Source organism: Gossypium hirsutum, chromosome D13 (assembly GCF_007990345.1).
Source record: "Gossypium hirsutum isolate 1008001.06 chromosome D13, Gossypium_hirsutum_v2.1, whole genome shotgun sequence".
In the NCBI taxonomy this organism is placed as follows: domain Eukaryota; kingdom Viridiplantae; phylum Streptophyta; class Magnoliopsida; order Malvales; family Malvaceae; genus Gossypium; species Gossypium hirsutum.
The window spans coordinates 63,007,337-63,030,134 of NC_053449.1; the positions used below are offsets into that span (position 1 = coordinate 63,007,337).

The following is a 22,798-nucleotide window of genomic DNA, read 5'->3' on the forward strand; positions in this document are numbered from 1 at the left end:
GGCTGGTCCATACTAAGTCTATCTTTTTTGTTGAGATTGGGTTAGCTTTTTAGATTGTTTTCTTCTTCTTCACCGTCTCATATTCTCTCAAAATTCTCTTTTTTCTGCCCCAATTTCTGGTAAGCATAGTAACATAATTGGTGAGGGACTGAGGGCAAAAAAAAGCAACGCACCTCAATCCTATAATACAATAATGCGGCGTGGGGAAAGAGGAAATGATTTCTGAGAGCTGGCTGCCATTTTGCATATCTAATTAGTGGGTAAGCTTCTTTGTTTTTTTTTTTTCTGCTTGTCATTTGATTTCTTTTTTTTTTTGGTTCTTTCATTAATAAACTAAGTTTAGATGTGGAAATTTGGTTCTTTGCTTATGGTGAAAATGTTGGTATTTATTTTCTGGAAACGTATCCAAGTGTATGAGAAAATGCTTCCATGAGATGTAAAGGCTTTTTTGGTTCTTTCATTAATAAATTAAGATTAGATGTGCAAATTTGGCTCTTAGCTTATGGTAAAAATGTTGGTAAATTTTTTTTTTGTGTCCAATTCTTAATACCCATATCCAGTAAGTGTACGAGGAAATGCTTCTATGAGATGTAAAGTAAAAGTAACCTGAATTTCTGAGCATAGCTTTTTGTTTTTTATGATGGGTTGGGTTTCTTTGTTATGAAATTGCAAGATTTTATTCAGTGTTTGTTTTTCCAAACTCTTAAACTTCCCCAATAATTTGGTTGCTGCAATTGCATACAGAAAACATAAAGACTTCACTTCTCAAATCTTCATTTCGCTAGTTTAAGTTCATTATTCTCTTTTTTACTTGTGCTAATATTCTTTCTACTGCAAACACTTCGCGCTTTTGCATTATCGTGACTGTGTTTACAAATTTAATTGGAAACTTGCCATATCTCTATCCAATTAATCCTCAACTTTACCTTATTTAAGAAAGTGGAACATTAAGGAAAAGCTTCAATTTTTAATGGCTTATTTCATTTCCCTCCTTTGATATTGGCACATAGTTGTGATTGGAAAAGGCTGAGATTGTAAAAAAAATTCTTGACTATTACTATTTCAAATTTTCAGTGCCTGCGTTGTTTTCTAATTGATTAAGACTTTGTAATTCTATCCCAAATTAACAATAACTTAAAGATTACACGTGAAGGATAGGTTTTGCAATCCCTTTCGGTATAAAATTATTTGAGCAGTATAGGCTCTTATTCTGTACTGGATAGTTGATGTCATAACAACAATTTAAACTTGAAATAATATATCAAGGAAATATGCTTATTGATGTTGTATTCTACAGGAAATGAGAGGTCCAGGTAAACTTGAGGTGTGGAAGATGGGCTTTGTCAATTACTTGGATGCACTTAAGCTGCAGGAGAAGCTGGTATCTGATAGAAAATTATGTAGGATACCTGATACTCTTCTGTCCCTGCAACATCCACCGATTTATACCCTTGGAAAGCGGCGAACCGATCACAATTTGTTATTACCTGTGTCTGAATTGAAAAATATAGGAGCTGAGCTTCATTATACGCAAAGGGGAGGAGACATTACATTTCATGGTCCCCATCAAGCCATCCTATATCCTATTATTTCACTTCGTGAAATTGGGATTGGCGCTAGGAATTATGTGGAGAAACTTGAGTCAACTATGATTGAATTATCATCCTTGTATGGCGTGAAAGCTTGTGCTGGCCAAAAGGGTGAGACAGGCGTTTGGATTGGAGAAAGAAAGATTGGTGCAATTGGTGTCCGGATATCATATGGAATAACCTCTCATGGGCTGGCATACAACATTGATCCTGATTTGAAGTATTTTAAACATATTGTGCCTTGTGGAATTACTGATAAAGAAGTTACATCTTTGAGAAGGGAGACAGCCACTGTGCTTCCGGCGGAAGAAGTCATTCAAGAGCAGTTAATTTCTTGTTTTGCAAGACTTTTTGGTTATAGCACTGTCACGTGGAAGGAGAATCCTTCAATATTTTCTGATCATGAAAGCATAGATTGAGTTCCAACTAATATCATGTCAAATGATTTGACTATGTGACCTTTGATTTAATCATTCATGGAGGAAATAGAATCAAATTTGCTGAGTTCATTATGTGACTGAAAGGTGAATTCAATTTAGAGATCCTCACTGATGTTTGGACTCAGGATGGGTAGAAGATATTTGCAAAGTTAAATGATGTTTATGTTCTACGCTGTCCTCCCATCCAGGTATAAAGCGGGTGCCATTCTTTAGATATCTCGAAAACTTTTTGATTTTCTTAAAATGGATGGAAAGGTCTGTTGAAAGAGTGAATCTTCTTTTCCTTACCTTCGGAGCATTACCCATTTATTACCTTTTGGTCAATCCCTGCCAAAGCGTTCGATATGGATCAATCCTCTTCTTCTCCGTGTATGAGTTCCTTTTCTGAATGCTCTACATGGCAGCTCAAAACCTTATGCATAGATGGAAACTGAGAATTGCTGGGAACCATGATAGGCTTGTTAAGTAAAAAGTAACTAGCTTACAATCCAGGTTGCTTGGCCCTGGAAAAAATCTTATTCCCCAAATAAAATATGCTCAAGTAATTTTGGTAATATCATAAATCCTTCAAATACAGCTTTTTGGGGTCCTTTGAGCAGATTATATATATAATGGTTTTTCTATTCTATCTCCATTATCATTCCTAATGTGATGGACTGCAATTATGCATGTAAACTTCCCTCCTCTCTATTAAATTCAGCTGCTGAGTAATAGTTGATGCTACATATATAAACACATACACACATAACATGCCAAGTATAGAAATAAAGATCTTTTCAGCATTTTTTAAATCTGTTATTAATGTCTGGCAGCTGTAGACTACCTTGGAATAAAAACAGAAGCGAACAAACTTCAGATCAAAATAAGTGCATCAGTTCTTAAACATTGTTGACAAGCCTGTTAAATTTAATAAAAGAAAGAATCATGTTTATATATGAAAACATAGCAAAATTGAGATTCAAACAGGAAAAGATCCTGATATAACTCCAATGAAATTAGAAAAGGGTCCCAATTGGAGGGCATTTTCCTATAAGGGTTATGAATGATTGTTTTGCAGAAAGCAGGATTTACCCAGCTAACTTCAGCTGTTTTTGTTATACTTAGTACAGTTACAAAACTGATTAATAGAATTTCATACACAGGTTAGGACAGACAAATGATGCAACTGATTTTGGTCTCATGTGATTGGTCACATGAGACATGTTATCTAATATTTGAGGATTGCAGAAAAGACAGAAAAATACTGCTCAAATCAGCGCACATGAGCAGCTGCTTCAAAGTTCTCATCCCATTAAATAACTAAGAAAATAAATAAGAATATATCTAATCAAGAATATATTCTAATCTGCATTATGAGTGGAAATCTCAACATGCTATTTATGATTATTTTAATGGCCTATTTTGCTGTCATTAGTTTTCTCTAATCTATTCTTATTTTTGGTTATTACTGTGAATAAATTATGCTTATGAATATCTTTGCTCTATTTACTTTAGAACCTGTTTGGATATATTTTAGATCTATCAATCAAAACCAGTCAAGTTAAATATGCAGTAACCCTGGTTAACTAGCTATGATAATGAATTCTGTTCAAACACATGATACCTAATCAGGATAGGGATATTCAACTTTCAAACGGTGTTCTTAGTAGGTATGGAGTAATTGTCTAGTAATGTTATATATATATATATGTTACACTTATATTAAGACTTCAGTAGAAACATGTAAGATATGCACTGTCACCTTTCCTGAAGATATATCTCTTAGCTCCGAAGCCATCTCTGTTACATTTCTTCTTCAACAGAAGAACATTATGAAATTCATTCATAGAGCTCTGTTTGCTGTTTTTGCCTTAATACTCTTTAATTTACTTATCTGTTCTCCACTGTCCCTCCACTGTTGGAGAAACACTCATCCAAGAGTTAGAAATCAACCAAGAAGATTGTTAGGTTCCTTTGCTTCTATTTCTGCAAATCTAAACAAGCTGAGCGAAGCCATTCAAGATCCTGCGGAAACAAGTTTAAGAAAAGCACCTCCGAGTGATTCAAATCCCAACCAAAACAAGTGACTCCAGTGTTTGTCTAGAGATTTGAAGAAAGAGAAATGAAGTCTCAATTCTCTTTCAACATTTTTGCAGTTTTCTTACATTTACTGTTTGATAGATAGGACTACTGGATCTCTACTTTTCTTCTTTTCTGTAGCCACAACATATTCAATCTCAACTTACTTTTTTTTTTTGCAAGTCTTGTTTTGCGGTAGATTTAGGGATGTGATTAAAAATTATTCATTGTATCCTGTCATTGTAAGAAAAACATCAGATGATCAGAAATAGTAGAGTTTCTTTCAGAAGATCACGAGTACCTTGTCTGTGATATTTGTGCTAATCATTGTTTGTTTCATCTTTTTTTTTTCCTCGTTCTTTCCACTGCTACTTTTGGCCTGAATTTTTTTTCTTTGTGCAGTGAGGATTCTAATTTGTATCATCTTTCTCTTGGTCTCCCTAGTTTCTTTAAATGTGGCTGCATGTGATGAACAAAATCGGTGTACTACATTCTTTAGTTTATTTTTCTAGGCAACCCGGTCCATGAGGCAGATCATGTAAAGACAACTAAACATGTTACCTTATAATAAAGCTGCTAGAAATCCTTTCAGGCAGAGAATAGAACCTTTAGAACCAAAAGTGTGTGTGGACTTTCTCTCATGCACACGCACAAGAATTTCTTTCCAAGTTACTGTCCACTTCTCCAGTGTCCATGTTCCTCACCTAGTTTATTAATGTCCTCTCAACTATCACTTATTTTTTTCCCTGTTCCAAACTTACAATGGTGAGCTTTCTGTCATTACTTGATTCAGAGAGTTGATTGCTTTATATGATATATATATATATATCTGCAAATTAACTTTTGATGGAACTTTCATGCAGAAACTCTGTTTCTGTGGGAAAGATAGTGTTTCTTTCTACTTTAACGAAAAAATGGCTAGACTGTATCGGATCTCTCTCTTTATACCACTTCATTCTTTTGAGTGAACTGTGCACGGAATCTGATATAACTGAAGTTCTTGAACTGATGAGGGGTAATTATAACACATGTTAAGCACAAAATATATTAGAAACATGTGCCATCAAAATATGTTTGATTTGACTAGTTAGAAAGTTGAAATTTACGATAAAGTTTCGTTTAATGACCAATTGTGTCTCAGGGTTGAAAGTGTTAATCTAGATACTGTACAAGCAATTAGGAAGAATTAGTCAAAATGAACAGTATTTTTGGTGGATGGTGAAGACATAATGACAAACTGAAAATATGCCAATATATTATTTTAATATGCAAAGTTAATGATAAAGCATTCTTGAGAGAGTAAGAGAGTATAACATTCTGAATGGTGGACACAGGACTTGCAGTCCTCACCCTTAGCCTATCAATATTCTGTTCAATGGTCTTTGAAGCTTTCATTATAGCAAACCATAGTTAGACAGCCTAGGATTCATTTCGTTTTCTGAAGAAGTTTCTGTACAGTGTGGCAATAGATAATGTAGTTGTGATATGATAAAATTCTCCAGGTATCTTTCATCATGGAGGGCCAAATAGCTGGTTTGAGACATCTTTTTTTTTTTAACCCAAACAGTGCTGCAGCTAAAAATAGAAATATCTGCAGCTCCTCCAAGCGAAATGGTGCTTTACTTGGAGTTTATAGCTAGCTCATCATGTATTTCCTTGCATGCAAAGAAACTTCATTATTGTGTTCATCAGTGTAGGCGATTTGAAACTTTAGAGATTTATGATTTTCCTTTTTTGATTTGATTAATGAATAGATCTTCTGATGGTGGTCTGTTTATTACTTCATTTATCACAAATAAAAGGTTTCGACTTTTATGGTATGTGACAATAGAATGAGGCTTCAATCGAATGTTTGTTAGCATACTTGTCCATTTCTGGGAACTTCAGATATTTGTAGGCGCGATACTCTGTTAATATCTAATCAATTCTTCTGCTTTCAATTTACTTGCTTTTAAGTGATTCTAGTTCTCAAGTGCAAAATCTTTATTTGACAGAGAGAAGGATATCTATGGACTAGCTACTAGATCTGAACTGAAGTGTACTATATAGGTCGAGGATGGGATCAATCTTTCTTAAAATTTTGAATTGTAACGGCTAATCTCGTGCATGCTGTCATCTATGAGTTTCTTTTTACATTTTTGTGAGGAGTTTTGGTTACACGTGCTACGAATGCATTAGAGCTGAGCTCCCCGTATTTGATAACTGAGAGTTTCCAGTTTACTGACAGATGAAGTATTGGCTTCCTCTGCCATTAAAGCTGCTCGAAATAATTTCAGCATTTCTGTCTTGTTCCTCAGAAGCTTACTATAATACCATCCTTACCTATTCTGTTTTAAAATTAATTAGTTTGTAACTGCTACATCTTTTTCTGAGTTATTTCACTTTAGAAATGAGAATCCGTAACAGTCGCCCTCCATTTCCTCTTCCTTCAGTATCAGATCCTACATCAAGGTTTACACATCGTCTCCCATCAGGAAATGGCCTTTACTTTGATGACCGTTTCTTGGTTCAAGAAACCAATCGCCAAATTGGATGGTCATTCTTCCACTTGAAAAATGCTGCATGTCAAGTTTCTGAAGAATGTGGGGAGTTGAATAAGGTGCTAACTATGGAAACCAGACCAATAAATTGTCAAGACAAGGAAAAAAGGAAAAGCTATCGCATGCAGGAGAAATCCAGTCAAGTAATCGGTCTTTCACTTTTCCCTTTATTTTTCCTTTTATGAATTTCATAAACATTGATCTGAGTTCTTCCCAAACATAGTTACCATTGGTCTGCCATAAATTTTTATTCCCCTCTTTTAAAATTATCTGGAGAGACTAAATGAAGTGTAATCAGCTCCCTCTAGTTCAAATAAGCTAATAGTAGTTTACATGGTTTTACTACAAAATTTTAATATTAGGCTATGGGAGGACCACATGAAGCACAGGCCAACAGAGCTGATGAAGGCAGTGAACCCTACCTGTTCATTAAAGAGTAAATTTCCTCGATTCCTTTTAAATCCATTATTCTTTGTTTTGTCAGTGAAGTTAAATAATTATATAATATTTCTGATAAATGCATGACTTATTAAATCTACCACTTTTTTGTCATCATTTAGTTTATTTACCGCATGCTTCTGCCTTCTACATGATAAAATCGTCTTTCCCAGAGTTGAAAGATTTAAATTAACCCCTTTTTTCTTTTTTGGTGCATCAAGTAACAAAGACGGAAATACCTCTAGTGGTGCAGTTAACTTTGACATTGCACAGCCTTTTACTTCCTATGAACTTGGTAATTTTGGATCTCTCTCTTTTTTTACTCAAACAATTGCAATAGAGTTGTCATTTTCTTTCAGTTGATTGTAATTGGACCTTGATCCTTTCATCTTGATATTCAAATGTTGCTTGTGCAGTAGCAAAGAAAATAAACTCTGATAACCTTCTTCATTTACTTAAACATTCATTTCAGTCTTTGTTTAGGATGAAGTAACATGTTGAATTTGTTGAAAAGGTTGATTGGAAATTCATTTCATAGTGGAACCTGACTGTTTAATTAAACCACTTGTATCATCATGTGCAATGCAAAAACTAAAAAATTGTTTATTAAAGATAACTTTTTGAGGCCTCATTTAACATGGCTAAGATTTATATCTACTATATTTAGAACAGCATTACTACCAAAGGTTCATGCATCATTCCCAGAGAACATGTTGATGTATTGATGGATTATAAGATATAAGCCAAGTATGACATAAACTTTAGAAAATATATCATCAGTAGAAAGATGTAGTTATGAAGAAATAGTGATACCAGTAAGCAAACCACTGCCAACTCACACACCACAAACATGACTGCCCCTGTGATTCACCACGAAATGGGTTTTTGGGGTGAACACAGTGCCTAGGCCAAGAGCTGGGGTTCGAAACTCTAGTTATTCATGCTTATAACTTATTGCTTGTAATGATCCAATGCACATGGGCTTAATCACATTATATACTTGGAGTCTGTTTTTGTTTCAACATCAACTTTAAGCTAGACACTTAGCATATTAAGTCCAGGAATGAACATGCGCTCTATTCTTAACACATTTGCGAAAAACAATTAGAGATGCAAATTTTTAGGGATAAAGGAAACTTAATGTGTTGGAACTTGAAACTTGCAAAAAAAATTATGTACTAGTAATTGAACATATTTCCAATTTACAAATACTTACAACTAAGCTTGTTGTGAGGTACGGTGAAACAGGAGGGGAAGTATCAGACAAGAAGAAAAAACAAATTTGCCTGCTAGAGACTGAGATGGTAAGAGGCAGGAAGGAAGATGCAATACTTGAAAAAAAGATGGAACTGGGAAATGTTTCTGAGAAAAGTATAGAAGATGAATATGGTAGCAAGAGGACTAGGACTCTTTTTTGTCCTACAAACTGTGAATATTTCTTCCTTCCTGAAAATGAGGGCTTTGAGGGATATGGAGGAATGCAAGGTGGAATGAGCTTTGAGGATATGGTTGTTGAGACGAAGGAGAAGCCAAGAAGGGTAAAGAAAAGGAAGGAAGGTGATCAATCTGGAGATGCCAAGTGGTATACCGAGTAAGAACCTTACAGACTTGTGAAGAGGAAGTACTTTTTCTTCTGGTTAAATTTAAACAATGAATTTGCCTGTCATCAAATTTACAACTAAATGAACTATTACGTAATAATTCCAACCCCTATGTAGTATAAATTATCCTTTGTTTGTTATTTGCCAATGCATGTCTTTCCTCCTTATAATTTCTCATTAAACAGAAGGTTCATCGGCAAACAAGCTTCAAACGAAGGAAAGTCATCAAAGAGAGGAAAGCATACTGCCGATGCCCAATGGGAAAAACGGGTACTATGTCTCTTTCTCTCTCATTCTTAACCTCTTTTCGGTCTTGCCATTAGATAACATTTGCATAACACCACTAAAGATGCAGAGGAGGAGGAGTAGACCAAGGAATGCGAGTAATCTCTCTCGATAAATGGAAACTTTGAGTACTCTCTCTCACTCTTCCCTCTAATGGTTATGTTTTATGAACTTCATATACATCTGCATGCATGATTGGGATGTTTCATGGACACATATATACTTTACCATATGCATGGTCATTTCTTTCTATATTCGCCTGTCTTCAATATATTGAATATGTTAACAGGAATCTAATTATGCAGAAGCTGAGAAAGACAAAGTCGAGGAGTGGAAGGCCAAGGAAGCTATTAAGTTGGTTTGCATTTACCTTATGACAATATGCTTTATGGCATCACTATAACTTTAAACCATATATACTCAAGTCTTTGAAACTGTTTGAACAGTCTTTTACATAAAAGAGCAATGAAAAGTTAGTTTTCCTGGTTATTGATAGTCTACTGCTTATTGTTAACATCATGGCCGACTGATTTAGAATGAATCATCTGTTACTGCTTATAGTTCGTTGTGCGGTTAAATTGCTTAAAATCCCTTTCATATTTAAACGATTTTTCAGTTTTTCGTTTTCTCATATAAAAAAATGTTGAATTTAACTGCACTGACTTGGTTGTAATACTAATATGTATATATTGTTCTGAATCACATTATAAGACACTCCTCTTGAAATTACATAGTGGGATTCAATGGAGTTTTGTGGTAATAATGCCTTCAATTTTTTTTCCTTTTCGGGGTAAATCATAAACCTGAGACATTTTTCCCTTTTGTGGTTTTATATTTGCAGCAAAAGCCATTGTACTAATGCATTATTAGTTAGGTTAAGTCCTTTTTGTTGTGCATTAGACATTTTTGTTTGATCTTATTATATATAAAAATCTTTTCAGCAGTTAGCTGCATAAAAATAGTAAAATGTTTTGGTCTTATACCAGGCTTGGTTTCTGAAATTAGGCTTAAGTTATACTTTGAACTATACTTGTTTTCCTACTTTAGTGCTTAATTTTTTTATTTATTTCATTACTATTATTTTCGTCTTAGTTTACCTTAAAAATTATCCGTGTCCAATAAGAATATGTTGCGTGTCATTTTCTTGTTGGTGACTTTTTATTTTGAAGTAAATTAGGATAAAAATAATAATTCAGATACTAAAGTGTAAAGAAAATAATTTCAATGCCAAAATGAAAAAAAAAACTAATTTAAAGCCAATTTGTCTTAAAGCCCTAAATTATTGTCATCTTGGACATAATGCTTGTGACTCTAAAAATTGATCTTCAACTCATGTAGAAAACAAAGCAACTTATGTACCCCCAAAAAAAGGGAAAATAAAGCAACTGCTACAATGAGTGAACGAAAAAGAAATTGGGTAAGTATACACATTGATATTTTTAAATGAAAAGTGCTAAAAAATAGTTTTCGATTTTATAAAATATTAAGGTTAATTACTCATATTCTCTAAATTTCAATATATTTTAATTGAGTTTTCAAAGTGTTGATATTGTAACTACTAGTTCCTTCTATCGATTTAGTCATTGAATTAGGCATTAAATGTTAACTAGGATCGATGTTAGTTTAAATTTTGATGTGGATCGTATTTAAAACAATTGTATCAAATTTTAAACACGTTTACACCGATGTTGGAACCAGACCGATTGGATTGCAAATTGGCGAGTGTACTAGTTCAGATAAGGGTATTGAACTGAGTTTTGAGCAAACCACTTGGAACTACCATTGAACTGAGAATCAAAATAAGTTGAAGTAGTAAAAAAATGGTGATTTTTTGGTCCAATTTATTAGTCTATACCTATAAAATCAAACACAAATCGGTAAAACCCAACATAAAAAAATAAAAATTATATATATTAAATTTGTTATTTATTTGGGTTTATAATTTTTTTTGGATTTTTTTTCTTTTTAATTGTTGGGATTGAATCGGTGACCCAATTTTACCGTTGGTTCAGTTTTGAAAATATTGGTTCATATTTATTGCGTGGATGAGTTGAATATAATCATTTTTTTTATAAAAAAGAAAAGAAATAGCCTATTTAAATTTTAGCGGCATTTATGCAATTAACACATTAGATACAAGTTGTCTATGTAGTAGAGTACATATGTATTATTTAAAAATTGACCTACGTGTTTTAAAAAATAATTCATGTCAAATCCAAACTAATAGATTTTGTTCGGAAAGATCGAAAAAAATAGAAAGATGAAAAATTAAAATAGTAGAAAAGCAAAAAATATATAAAATGTTCTTTTTATTGGTCTGCTTTGTGGAAATATGGAAAAGAAAATTCTTTCGATTCATGACTTATTAGAGTTGAAAAACGAGAAAAAATAAAATATTTTTTTGAAAAATGTATAATTTTGAATGTTTAATTTATCTCTTTCTCATTTTCTTTTCTCTTGTCATTTTAATTTAAAATGATTTGTTTTATATACTATGATGTAAAAGGATCGTTTTTACTATTTTATTTTGTCACTTTTCATTCTCACCAAGCACACTTAAAATTTTTCTCTTTTCCGCTTAATCAAGAGTACCTTTAATGTCCAAGTTGATGGCTAGGCTAACAGAAGGATTTAATTGATACAACTCTGATATATTGAGGACTTAATGAGAAAGTTTTGAAGTATATGGACCATTATAAAATTTAAGTTATAATTTGAGGATATTTTGTGAAATTAACCCTAAAACCTCCATAAAAACGTTATAGGCCATAAAACTGCAAAAGGGCCCAAAAAAGGAACCCTAATTAACCTAAAGGAGTTGGAAAATCATCAAAACCTAAAAGCCCAAATCACAATCATAGAAAAAATAGAGGAACTCTTTCCCACGCCGCCGCCGACCGAACTTTCGCCGCCACTCTATCCCCTCCGTGACCGGTGACCACATCTGCGCTGCCGCTCTTCCCTCTTCCAGTTCCTCTACACTTTTCTGTTCCCGCTTGTATCGCTTGCTTTCACTGTGTTTGTGAGTTGCAGCCATGTATGGAGGAGGTAAGTAGGGCGAAAATTGAGCCTAATTTTGCTTTGCATCTTCTATTTTTTTTGGTTAATGTGATGATTTGCTTACTTCTTTGTTAAAATTAAGTAACAGAACATAATAATTGACATGCACAGATGAAGTATCGGCTATAGTGATAGATTTAGGGTCTCACACTTGCAAAGCTGGTTGTGCCGGTGAAGATGCTCCCAAGGCTGTATTTCCCTCTGTAAGACAAGTCCAAGCTTCATTCTTTTTAATTTTTTGAGTTATTTTTCGACCTACCCACATAGTTTTTCATTGCTCATGTTCATGTTGTTTTGTTTTGCTTTTGTTTGTTTGTTTGTTAAGGTTGTGGGGTGCATTGATCAAATGGATGCTGATGATGACAAAGAAAACAACGATTCTGAGACTAACAACAATAATGTTGATTCCAACAAACCCAAGGGAAAACGCAGGTTGTATGTAGGCTCTCAAGCCTTGGGTTTTCGTTGTGACCATATGGAGGTCGGTTAAGTGCTTGATGCTGCTTGCTTTTTTCATATTAGTTCATTTGTTTATTTACCATTTATCTATTTTTGCTGTATTAGTTAGTTAAGACCTGTTTGCGTTTGTCAGGTGGTGTCACCCCTAAAGGATGGGGTTGTTGTTGATTGGGATATTGTTGATAGCATATGGGATCATGCTTTAAAGGATTGTTTACTCGTTGATCCGAAGGAACATCCAATGCTACTTGCTGAGCCTTCTTCCAACACTCAACAACAGAGGGAGAGGTCAGAATTTCGCAGCACTCAAGCTTTAGTCAATTTTCTTTGCTTTTTATTTTTTACTTTTACCAATCTGAAAACATGCTTGGTTTTGTTAAAATCTAACAGGACAGCAGAACTCATGTTCGAAAAGTACAAAGTTCCTGCTTTGTTTTTGGCGAAGAATGCGGTATTACTATTTTCCTAATTTCCAACTCTTTTTTTTAAACTTTGGCTTTTGATTGCAGTTCTTTTCTATTTCAGGTTCTTACATCTTTTGCATCAGGACGTGCTACCTCTGTTGTTGTTGATAGGTTTGATTTATATTCTTAAAATTTTCGGTAATCAGAGAGTGGCTTTAATACCGTGTTGAAACAGAGACAAAGACAATGTTCCATGTTGTTTATTTGATGAAAGAATGGAACATAAATAGCCTAGAGAGGCTGTGGGCTTCAGAACCTAAATCTGGAAACCATCACTTAAACCAAGGATTGATATTACGCATTACAAAACAGGAAATAAATAAAATAGCCATCTTCCAACAGAAACTATACTGAACTCGGACTGATATTACTGGCATCAGATCCTACTCCTATTATTACCATTCTTTTCTTTTCCTTTGGGACTTCTTTTATCCAACTGTCAATATTAGTTTGTCGAAGGTTGAATATAGAATGCTGGAAGTTGTGTGTAAGAGTAACAACAACTCTCATTCAACTTAAATATTAATCTGTAGAAAAGTGAGAGAACCTTGAAAGGTTGCTTATTTTCATATTTGGACTCTGAATTATGAGAATCTGAGATTTATGGATCAGTTGCCTATGTCTACTTTCGTATAAATGAAGCAGTATCTCCACTTCTCTATACTGGTATAATTTTCCTCGCTTTCTTTTACTAACATGTCTTTACGAATAACTGTTAAACCTTTCAGTGGTGGAGGATCAACTACTGTTGCCCCAGTACATGATGGTTATGTTCTTCAAAAGGTGTTTCTCTCTCTCTCCCTCTCTCTCTCTCATCTTTTTTCCCTTTAGGAAAGTGAAAGATTTCCACTTAATTTAAAACTTTTACTTGATTTTCACCTATATGCTACTGTCCAATTATTGCTTATAAAGAAATAGATTTGGCGGTCATGACATCTTGATTTACATATATTGTTACTTCCATGTTGATACTTTGCTGCTCAGATTTCTTTTTTCCAAAATTATTCAATGTTGAATTAGTCTGGAAAGGGAATAAAATTTTTACTTAGCTATTGGAGAGCTTTTCTTGGGAAGTATTTTTATCTTGAGGTTTTTTAACATGAATTAGGTGCTTTAGCAGCTATGTCGAGCTGCAAATTCCTTCTATTAAAAAACTTATAACTGAGGCTAAATTATGCACCTTGGCTTTATTAGTTCATTGTTGTACTCTTCATTTTCTTATGCTAAGTAATTATTTTCTAGGAAAGCAAAATTCTGCAGTGATTTGAATTTGTTATTCTGAAAATGAACTTCCTGCTGGATAATTTTTTTTCTGTGAGAACTTTAGCATTTGATTGATTACTTATTTTAAAAGAATATCTCACTAACTTTTGCCAGTCTGATGATCTGTCTTTTTGTTTCTCCCTTTTCCCCTGCTATTTCTTTTTTCTTTGCAATAACAGGCAGTGTCTTCTTCTCCTATTGGAGGAGAATTTCTTACTGATTGCTTGATGAAAAGCTTGGAAAGCAAAGGCATCGTGGTAAGTGATGGTATAAGTAATTGGTGAGAATTCCCATGTCGTTTTTCATTGCTTTAGTTGAAATATTTTTTGTCCCTGGTGTCTGTAGATAAAACCGAGGTACTCTTTTAAGAGAAAGGAAATACAACCAGGGGTCTTCCAGGTATTTTATAATATCACTGGAACCTATTTAAGGTCTATGTCATTAATTGCTTTAGTTTCTCGAATTTCATGCATGCATGTCATCCCAAGTATAACTTCTGCTGTTGTACTAAGACCACTATTTGTGAGTCAAATGCATGATTCCTTGTGGTTCTTGTTATTTAATACTCAAACATTAAGAAGTACTGAGTTTGATAATATCTCATTTTCTATTAGTAAAGGTACAGTCAATAAAGAAAATAAAAAAAATAAAAGAACTTAAAGATAGCTTCAACTGGCTGACCTTTTCTGCACCTATTGCCTTACAAAGAAGTGGACCTAGGTGTTCTAGGTGTGTGTCTAGCCAAATGCACCTCGTCAAAAGGGTCTTAACTATTTTTGTTGTCTGCCAATAAGGCCCCCACCTTAACAATATTGGGGACTGCTTCACATTTTGATCAGTTTCGATATGGTTCTGAAATCCTTGATGCTGCTTGACTGTGGCAAATGGGAGATTGCATCTTTCCCTGCTGTCTGTGTGAAGTAGACATATGCAAGCTAGAGAACTGGAAAACAACAAAAATATAGTCTTTCAGCAATTTGAATATTAACAAATTTGGAGTAGTATATAACAAAATTAAACACTGATAAAACATCCTTTCCTCATCCTTTCGTATGGTATGAGAAAAAAGAAAGTGTATTGGAGTATATGGAGTATTGTTATAACTTAGATCCCAAAAGAGAAGGAAAACAAGCTTTAAAAGAGTTGCTATATGGTGGACAATGATGCTTCTCTCATTCTTATTTAATTGATTTGTCAAAGTAAAAAAGTTTTCTTGAAACTGCAATTTTCTCCAGTGGTTTCACTTTTTATTGGTCCTCTTAATTTCTAGGATATAACCTACATTGCTTTCTGACAATTCTCTTTATTATGGTTTTGGGAATCTCAGACTGTAGATGTTGATTTTCCACATACAACTGAATCTTACAAGCTGTACTCCCAGGTCTGTCTTTAGTCATTATTACCCCTTTCCAAATAGACAAGTTTGTTTCTGTAATACTTATGTGGATCTTCTTACAACAGAGAGTAATTGCAAGTGATATCAAGGAATGTGTATGTCGAGCTCCAGATACTCCTTATGATGGTTTGTATTCATTCATCTTATTTTCTTGTAAAGTCATGCCGCTTTTTCCTGTTCTACCTATTTTATGTTTGTATGTTATGTATGCTCATATTATTAAAATTACCTATGTTATACTTTTTAAAAATCTCTTTTCAATCACATTGTTGATGTTGTATTTGATTCTGAATGATTGCCATTTTCTTTGCAGAAAGTGCATATTCTAATATCCCAATGACCCCATATGAGCTTCCTGATGGCCAGTAAGTTCTTACAAGTTTATTAGCGTTGCTTTATTGTCATAATCAGGTCACCTTTTGCTTTGTTTGCTATGCATTCTTGAGTTGAGTGATACACGGCTCTACTTGCTACTTGCTTCTTTTTTTTGGCATTATCACACCATGCATTTACCAGACAACTTGTAGTAACAATCCATTGTCTAACCCTGTTTAGCGGCACAGCAAAATTGCCTTTGGATCTCAGTTTCTATCATTACAAATGTTAATGATCCTGCATTTTCTATCATGTTATTTCAGGACAATTGAAATTGGCGCTGATAGATTCAAGATCCCTGATATTTTGTTTAACCCTCCTTTGGCTCAGGTGGGTGGCCTTCAGACTTCGGAGGACCCTGATCTCATTTGTTTACTTTCATGCTTTTTGTGTGCCTGCCAATATAACTCTAAATGTCTAATACTAAACATTTAAAGTATCCTGCTATTATAAGAAAGGTTATATCTAGCTTGTACGAATTGAACTCTTAAAATAATATTAAATTAACTAAGGTTATATGTATATATTATAAGAAAGGTTATATCTTTTTGTCCCAAAGATATATGCATCCGCTATAAGACCTCTTGTCTTGTCTATTTGTAAAGTGCTTATTTTGGATTTTTTTCTGATGTACATGGTTCTGAATTTGCAATTTTTCTGTTGTGTTCAATTGGTAAGATTTTTAATTCTTATGCTTGTATTAATGAAATATAAAGGAGTCATTTACCATCACTTGGTTAGTCTAGCATACTTATTCCTCTGGGAACTATAAACCACTAGGAAGCTTTTGTTATAAACCACTTGGAGTTATGTTCCTGGAATTGCTGCTGCAAACTTGGAGTTTTATTTCTAAGTGCCATCAACAGGCCATTATGTATGTTTTTCTAAAATTTATTGATTTGTTAATATCATCTTTGCCTAAATTCATTGTTGCCTTTTCAATTGGCTACTTCTGGTTTCTTAGCTAACCTGCAATTCTTGGTGGTAACATAAACATAGGGAAATCAAGTTGTTGGAGTTTTTTCCTTTTTTGTAGTTTGTTAATTGTGTTGCTTGCATAACTATACTGTTACATTAATAATAATTTGAGTGTGTATGTCAACATCGTTTCTGATTTCCTGTATGTTATTAGACTATTCCTGGAATGGACAATTTTGCTGAGATTTCTCCATCTGTTCGTGGTTTGCCACAAATGGTATGCTCATTTACTTTCATGCATTGCCTTTACTATCAACCTCTTTCTTGTATTTTTACAAGGATTACTGAAGCATTTCACTAATATTTGCAGGTCATAGAAAGCATTAATAGATGCGATGTGGACATTCGGAAAGAACTGTTTGGCAGCATATTGGTAAGTCAATTACGTCCAAGCATGCCTATTCTCCAGTGCTCTGATAATTTTTCTTAACTTGTGTTGCTTTGAATATTATATTCCAAAACTAGTAAATTATTCATGTATGGTGAGTGGATGAAATATATGTTTTTGATAATCTAATTGTTAAACATGAATTATCTTCTAATTCATAGATATTCTTTCACCACTGATATCACCACGTCTGTTATCCCTTTATATTGCAGCTTGCAGGTGGTACAGCATCAATGCAACAGTTGAAAGAACGACTTGAGAAAGACTTGCTTGAGGTGGTTTTTTTTTTTCTTTTCGATTATGACCATAAAGCTTTGATTCCATGTTGCATTTTTATTTCTTTTGTTTTAGTAATTTTTTTATGGTTTTGAATAATCAATGAAAACTTGATTTCTGACCATCATAATTTCATTAACAATGGTCTTTTTGGCCTTTATTTCCACTCTGAAATGTCATTTAATTGCTGTAAGAGAAGCACAAATACCATGCACAGGTACTATGTGATATGGGGATTTTTAAAATTTAAAATCTAGTATATGGATAGGGTGGGATTTTGCTTAATCAAATATTGGATCATTTCATATATTTGGTGTCATTTGGATTTGGATCGTTTTAAATTTGGGTTAGGTTTGGTTGGGGTCAATTTTGTCAGCTCTAATCCAGCATAATTATTATATTTGCTTCTGCAAAAACTGGTATAAAAGGGCTTGCCATTTGTATGTGCTTCATAGATCATGATGTAGATCTCCTTTGTGTGTAACACATGTGCAGTGCACCTACACGTACATACAATCACACAAATTCTCACTCTTGAGTTTGTTTGGGCCCTCAAATTGAAATGACTTGTATAAATAATTTTCATTGACAAGTAGTTGTCATGATGAATGGACAAGGGAGATTTTTTGAGGTTAGCTCTGCGCATTGGTAGAATAAACTTAAAATTTAGCAATAGAGATTATTTGAGGTTACTTCTGAATGTTGGTAAACTTAAAATTTTGGTAGCAAAATAACACTTTCATTGTCTGTCAATATGAAGGAATCTCCTCAAGCTGCTAGAGTTAAAGTACTGGCAAGTGGAAATGCAACAGAAAGAAGATTCAGGTTCGCTGTAGTCTGATCTATCTTTTTTTGGTTTTATCTGTTTCGCTTTGCAGTTTCTATTCTTTTCTAGTCTCAAGAAGTTCTGTTTTATTTTTTTAGCCATCATCAATAGTCTTTGTTGGAGGGTTCATTGTTTCATTTGTCTCCCATGTGGTTAACTAATGATTGTGGCTTATTCCATAGCATACTTTGAAAGTCTGAATTGCATGATACAGGTTATATGTCCCCCATGTTAGAAATTTAGAATCTTGGGGACTTCTACCTTAATGGTCATTTTGTTCTCCTTAATAATGCTAGAACCAGTATATACTCTCACATGTATGTTGTCGTCAGCATGATTTTATCTCAGAAACCAACTTGCAGTTGGAAGGTTTTAGCGAGTAGGAACATGAATAAAATTCCATTTTTAAGAAGCCAATTTTTTTTACTTGAGTGCATATATCATTTCTTCCCAAAGGATAGACCAAGTTGGTAAACTGATGAAAAAAGAAAAGAATAACTAGTTGGTGCAGGTACAACGTACTATAATCGGAAAAGCAGAAATATTGGAAAGGGGAGCTATTGTCAAGATGTTGAGAATCTCTAGAGAATGGAACGTGCAAAGTGGAAACAGAAAATGTAAAATCTGTGCATCTATAAGTGGAATGATTAAAAACCATAGTGAATTAATTAACATTCACCAAAGTAGACATAATTTAATCCATTCGTCACCAGATTACTACAACTTAAATACCTTTTATAGTTGCCTATCTTAGCATAAGCTGCTTGTGCAAATTTTTAGTAAGAAATTTTGTTTTTCTTGCTCTCAGTAAATGCTGTTAACATGTGTGTAAACAGTGTTTGGATAGGAGGGAGTATATTGGCATCTCTTGGTTCATTCCAGCAAATGTGGTTCTCCAAGTCAGAGTAAGCAAATCATGTTTGCTCCTTTTTTTTTCTTTACCATGGTTCCAATGCATATCGTCAAGTTTCACTTTTTCTTTGGAATAAATACCAAAATTATACATGGAACTTTGATACGATTTGCAATGTTATACATCAACTTTAATTTGGTGTGATTGTATACATCAAACTTCAATTTTGGTTCAATTTTCACATTTCATAGAAAAAGCATCTCAAAATTGATTTATCGAAATTTTTAATCCAATGGATTTTGAACCTTCAGCACAATCCATTGATTCTTACCAGAATTGAATAAATGATGCAAAATTGGATCTTTCTATCGTTGATCAGAGAAATCTGAGTTTGAAGAAGGGGAAGGGAAAGGAGTACTCGACCCGCAACAACCCCATTACCTATGTGGTACAATTTTCCGTTAAATCATGTTAAAATTGTTGACATGGCATTTTATTAGTTAAAAAAAAATAAATTTAAATTATTTCCACCTAAGATTAAAAAAAAAACAGATTTGCAGGTAAGTAAGAAATACTTTTCCCAAGTGTATTTTTTTTAAAATCTAGGTGGAAATAATTTAAATTTATTTGTTTGTAATTTACACCTAATAAAGTGTCATGTTAGTAATTTACGCGTCTTAATAGAAAATCGTGTCACATAGATAACAAGTTTAGCAAAATGTGAAATTTGAACCAAAATTAAAGTTTGATGTATATAAATGCATCAATTTAAAGTTGATGTTCAACATTGCAAATTGTATCAAAGTTCATGTATAATTTTGATATTTATCATTATTTTCTTATTATCCCAACCTTGATATTCTCAAGACCGGTACCAGTAAATATAGTAGTATATCTTAAATTACTCAAATCTTTAAATGCATTTGTGTAACAGGTATGACGAACATGGAGCTTCATATATACAAAGAAAATGCCCTTAAGATGAGGATGATAGGCTTTTGCATTTATCCTCATGGTAATAAATAAAATACAGAGAATGCGCAGTATTTGCTCTGGACTTCTTTCTCCATTTTTACTAATAAGTTCCTTTCCATCTTTAGGTTCAAGATCTTTTTCGGATCCGAAGTAGGCCCATTTGTGCTATAACTAATTTCAAATTGACATCGCTTGTAGGTCAATGTAGGACATATTTTTATTAAAGGAAAAGGCATTATTAGCTTTTATCTGAATCCTACTGTTCTTAGATGCCCCTATTCTCTGTGTAGCCTTATTGACATATTCTATCTGAACTTAGTTCAAATAACATGGACACCAGGAAACATTGATTTTTTTCCTTCTAGTTTTAGGTTGACTTGTAACCAGTTTCTGGTCCTTGTTTAATAGGGGATATCTTTTGGTAAGAATATGATTGCGGTTTATGTCATTTTTTGGGGTCTTGGTTTTTGCACATGCTTTGCAATTTGGAGTGGAGCAAAGATTGACTACAACTTTGAATATGAGTCTAAAAATTTGGAGTTACTGAGTCTATGAATCGTATTTTAGCAATTGAACTCAAATTAATTTTTTTAAATTGAATCGAAATATTTATCAAAATGACGTAGTTTGTCTTTTCTTATTCAGATTTTCGAATAACTTGATTTGTGTATTTATATTCGAGTTAAACTAAAAAAATTAATTTTTTTTATTCGAGTTGATCCAAATAACTTGAACTATTTAATTCAAGATTTTTTATTGAAATTTTCAAATTAAATCGAATTTTGTTCACTCATTATTTTGAGAAAAGATTGTAACACATCAATTTAACCATTTTGAGTACATGGTATGACTTAAGTGGAGGCAATGTATTGTCTCGTACAATTTTTTCAAGTTGTAACTCTAGTTTGTGTTTTTTATCAAATAGTAAATAGGTCATTGTTTTAAATTTTTTATCCATTTTTACTATTAAATATCGGTCTTGGTATTTCAGAATAAAATATATGTTGCATGGTATATGTAATTGTTTGATTCTTCTCTCAATTATATTTGTTTGTTCCTTAATGTATCATACAATAATTGATTTATTTGCTTTTGAGTAATTGGGACGGTATATAATTTAATTTTTAGTACAAAAGTCTCTATAATACTTTTACTTGTCCCTATAAGGCAAATCATAGTTAAATTATTTTTTATTGGCACAAATTTGTGTTAGAAATATTAGGCTAGTTTTATTTAGTTGAATAAAATGAACATTTATTGTTTTAAAAAAATTAATTTAAAATTTTTCATTCTTTATATATTTTTGCATGATTAATATTTTAATGGTTTAATCGTTAAAATATGATTATATATATTAAATTTATTAATATAATTGTACTTGTTAAACATTTAAATATCCAATTGATCTGTCATTTTTATGATATCAATTTAAAATATTGTATATATTAATATTTTATTAAATGTTTGATAGTTTTTTACATAAAATAACAGGTTAAAAAAATTTGATTTACATCAAAATTGACAAGCATGATCTGTATGAAATATGACGTTTAAATTGTTAAAATATTAATCGTACACAAATTTACGAAATGGTGTAGAATTACTTTAAAAGATGAATGTTAATTTTGTTAAAAATTGGTCTTATTTAAATTTTTTAATAATACAAAGACTGAATTATAATAATAGAGGACTAAATTGATAACATGCCTATAATATAAGGACTAAATTGATACAATTAAATATAAACAGTTTTACAATTAAAAGCCAAAACTCCTATGTGACCCACAAGAAAATTGGCAACTTTCACTTTCTTTCCCATTTCTTTTAAAAAGGATTAGAGATAAGAGGAAGTAGTATTTTTACAAAATAAAAAATAAAAAAATAAATGAAAAAAGCCAAAAATTGATGGGTTGGTTTTAAGTTAAAATATGTCATAAATTTTTGTACTCTTTGTAAATTTAGAATTTAGTATTTTTAACTTTAGGAATTTAATTTATCTACTTTTTCAGATTTTAGAATTTAGGTCCAACTGTTAAAACTGTTAAAATTATTTTGCTAAATTCAAGTTCATTACAATGTCATTTTTTTAGTTACATTACTACTAAGTGAATTATTTTAATTTCAAATGTCACACCGGCCAATTTAATAAAAAAGAATTAACAGTGTTAACAACTGAACGTGAATTTTAAAATCTTAATACAAGTACGATTAAATTTCAAATTTGTAAAGAGTTTAGGGACTTATGGAAAAATTTAACCTCTATTTTATTATACTTGATTTGATTATTACTTAAATATATTTGATTTGACTCGATTTCTAATTTACGAGATAAATTTTTGTAATTATCTGAACTCAATATAAGATCTCAAGAATTTTAAGATTCCAAGTTTAAGTCTCACTTTATATAAATTATGTTGAGTTTTTTGTTCATATTTATTTTAGTTTATGTTCCACCGTATTTAAGTTCATATTTATTTTAGTTTATGTTCCACCGTAGTTGCAATGGGTTTGATTTTTCTTCCTTATTTTAAGAA

At 32.6% G+C, this 22,798-nt stretch overlaps 2 protein-coding genes across 12 annotated transcripts; both read left to right on the top strand.

Moving 5' to 3' along the window:
- On the top strand, nucleotides 1-9,440 carry LOC107950650 (octanoyltransferase LIP2, mitochondrial). 8 transcript variants are annotated; one of them, XM_041109560.1, is made up of 9 exons: nucleotides 9-260; nucleotides 1,298-2,217; nucleotides 6,520-6,770; nucleotides 6,990-7,063; nucleotides 7,287-7,360; nucleotides 8,314-8,656; nucleotides 8,852-8,936; nucleotides 9,016-9,079; nucleotides 9,241-9,440. In XM_041109560.1, the coding sequence occupies exons 3-8, from the start codon at nucleotides 6,696-6,698 to the stop codon at nucleotides 9,064-9,066; spliced, it is 702 nt and encodes a 233-aa protein (XP_040965494.1). In that variant the 5' UTR covers nucleotides 9-260; nucleotides 1,298-2,217; nucleotides 6,520-6,695; the 3' UTR covers nucleotides 9,067-9,079; nucleotides 9,241-9,440. The 8 variants fall into 8 exon arrangements, with proteins under 8 accessions (XP_040965489.1, XP_040965490.1, XP_040965491.1 ...); XM_041109562.1 differs by having other exon boundaries at nucleotides 9,022-9,079; XM_041109561.1 differs by having other exon boundaries at nucleotides 9,022-9,079; nucleotides 9,257-9,440.
- A 2,293-nt stretch (nucleotides 9,441-11,733) lies between these two features.
- Nucleotides 11,734-20,712, top strand: LOC107945368 (actin-related protein 4). 4 transcript variants are annotated; one of them, XM_041109563.1, is made up of 20 exons: nucleotides 11,734-11,999; nucleotides 12,123-12,214; nucleotides 12,337-12,492; nucleotides 12,604-12,758; nucleotides 12,861-12,921; nucleotides 12,996-13,045; nucleotides 13,663-13,717; nucleotides 14,377-14,454; nucleotides 14,543-14,596; nucleotides 15,525-15,578; nucleotides 15,659-15,719; nucleotides 15,907-15,958; nucleotides 16,232-16,298; nucleotides 17,101-17,163; nucleotides 17,257-17,319; nucleotides 17,547-17,609; nucleotides 18,371-18,435; nucleotides 19,273-19,341; nucleotides 20,224-20,304; nucleotides 20,390-20,712. In XM_041109563.1, the coding sequence occupies exons 1-19, from the start codon at nucleotides 11,987-11,989 to the stop codon at nucleotides 20,267-20,269; spliced, it is 1,317 nt and encodes a 438-aa protein (XP_040965497.1). In that variant the 5' UTR covers nucleotides 11,734-11,986; the 3' UTR covers nucleotides 20,270-20,304; nucleotides 20,390-20,712. The 4 variants fall into 4 exon arrangements, 1 of the variants encoding a protein (XP_040965497.1); XR_005923175.1 differs by lacking the exon at nucleotides 20,390-20,712 and adding an exon at nucleotides 19,624-19,737 and having other exon boundaries at nucleotides 11,749-11,999; nucleotides 19,245-19,341; nucleotides 20,224-20,251; XR_005923174.1 differs by lacking the exon at nucleotides 20,390-20,712 and adding an exon at nucleotides 19,624-19,737 and having other exon boundaries at nucleotides 11,749-11,999; nucleotides 20,224-20,251.
- The last annotated feature ends 2,086 nt before the right edge of the window (nucleotides 20,713-22,798 follow it).